The 2,493-nt window shown below is 39.6% G+C and overlaps 1 protein-coding gene across 1 annotated transcript in view; it reads right to left on the reverse strand.

The window, feature by feature from the left end:
* The window catches only part of LOC144095229 (uncharacterized), a 34,502-nt gene continuing 32,009 nt past the window's right edge, over window positions 1-2,493 (reverse strand). The window contains exon 17 of the mRNA XM_077629014.1: window positions 1-362. Within this exon, the coding sequence (XP_077485140.1) occupies window positions 183-362 (180 nt within the window). The 3' untranslated portion in view covers window positions 1-182. The remainder of the gene's footprint in view (window positions 363-2,493) is intronic.

The following is a 2,493-nucleotide window of genomic DNA, read 5'->3' on the forward strand; positions in this document are numbered from 1 at the left end:
GACATGACCACTGAGCCACCGCGGCGGCCCGATGCAGTTCTCCTCAGCATGCAGTGTAAAAAAAAATTTACTGTTCTGGACTTAGTCGAAAGGCAGTGCATAGACTATCATATAATATTGGCATTGTTATAGTGTTGTCGCAGGACGGTCGTTATTCGCGAGTGTCCGGCCACTCCAGGACTTCAGAGGTGGCCATGACGCAGGCGCATTTGAAGCATGAGGTCGCGCTGCGAAGCCAGGACGCCGACCTCCTTCTTGACAGCCTCCAGCCTGGAGTAGCGGCCTTCTTCGCAGTCCGCAGTGTCGTCGCACTGGACGTCGAACATGGCAGCGCACATGCCGTGCTGGTCCAGCTGGCGTATCTGCACATTGGGAATGCGCAGCGGAAGAGTATTGTTAGCGCACGAAGCCGTACAGTGTGTTTTGAGAAAGAACACGCTGTCGTAGTTAGTAGACCGCCTATTGTACGAGAGCCTTCTTTACTGAGACTGGCATGTATCTAAGAATGTGCGAGATGGTCGCATAAGACAAAGCAGCTTCTGCCGGATTTCCCTTTATGATAAGAAAAAAAAACACGATGGCACCCTGCCGACGCCTTGTCTGAATTAGGTGCATCATGCTTCGATACAGATGGGTTCCCGCAAGTTGGTGCATTGATTTTTAAATATACGAAAGGAGCAGAAACAATACGAACCGTTTAAGGTAGAGGCTAAGATCGTAACGACTAAAACCGCAACAGACACAGGACGGATGCAGGCGACGAAACAGCGGTTGTTTCGCATTTATTATGCACTTGCCAGAAGGCTAACCGTTAGTCGAGGCTGTGCTTACGCATGCTGACTGTATATCTTCTATACTGTCATAAGGCCAAACATGAACAAACAACAAGGTCGAACATGAAAAAACGCCGCCATAAAAGGTTTGAGTAGCGTAGCACGTGAACATCAGGACAACGTAGCAGAGTTATCTTTTGAAGAGGCGCGTGGTGCATTGTGTAACTGCAGGCGAAAGGTCACACGCCGACGACAAGCAACAGACGTGAAAAACGGGTGTTATCAGCGCTCCCACGCCAGCTAAGCGGCAGGCAGTATCCCGGCAGAACCGAAGCCAACCAAGCATGCCTGCCTGATAATTCCAGATAACATAACGGGATATTTATAGGATAATCCTAGTAGTTCTTCCTTGAGTACTTGGCTCCAGCAGCTGTTGGGACAGCGCTCGTCCCGTCTATTTGCTAGTCCATTGTCTCCTCCATTTTTTCTACAAATATGACGTAACAACTAGTTGAACTGTCCGTTTTACTGTTGTAAATGGCAAGCTCAGGGAAAAGCGCCATACTGAATGTTTGTTCACCCTATATACCCCTACAAATTTATGATGAAAATCAACAGCCACCGAAATCAAGAATATATATATATATATATATATATATATATATATATATATATATATATGTGAGGCTATGAGGGACGCCGTAGTGAAGGTCTCCGGAAATTTCGACCACTTGGGGTTCTTTAACGTGCACTGACATATATATATATATTCTTGAATATATATATATATATATATATATATATATATATATATATATATATATATATATATATATATATATATATATATATATGATTTCGGTGACTGTTGGCTCCCTTCATAAGTTTGTCAAAACGAGTCCCTCATTTCCCTTATATATATATATATATATATATATATATATATATATATATATATATATATATATATATATATATATATATATATATATATATATATATATATATATATATATATGAGGCTATGAGGGACGCCGTAGTGAAGGTCTCCGGAAATTTCGACCACTTGGGGTTCTTTAACGTGCACTGACATCGCACAGTACACGGGCCTCTAGAATTTCGCCTCCATCGAAATTCGACCGCCGCGGCCGGGATAGAACCCGCGTCTTTCGGGCCCTCAGCCGAGCGCCATGACCACTCAGCCACCGCGGCGGCCCATATATATATATATATATATATATATATATATATATATATATATATATATATATATATATATATATATATATATATATATATATATATATATATATATATAGATCGACTCATCGTCATTCAGATCGTCAATTGAAGAAATTTACTGCTGAAGTTCCACGCCCTCATGTAATACCCCTTCAATGGGGCCTTGGTGGTATTAATAAATAATATATATATATATATATATATATATATATATATATATATATATATATATATATATATATATATATATATATATATATATATATATATATATATATATATATATATATATAAATTTCTGGTGTTGATGCTGATCAATGGGAGATTAACAGTGCGATTAGTTTATCGCTTATATATAACTGTCTAGAAAGCAGAAAACCAGCGGCATGTGGTTGCTTTTTCCATCTGATTTCGAACCAGTTCTCTTTAAGCGATAAAATAACTACGCTATTAATCTCCCATTGGCCAACACCAGAAA

This window comes from Amblyomma americanum, chromosome 6 (genome assembly GCF_052857255.1).
Source record: "Amblyomma americanum isolate KBUSLIRL-KWMA chromosome 6, ASM5285725v1, whole genome shotgun sequence".
NCBI classification, from domain to species: domain Eukaryota; kingdom Metazoa; phylum Arthropoda; class Arachnida; order Ixodida; family Ixodidae; genus Amblyomma; species Amblyomma americanum.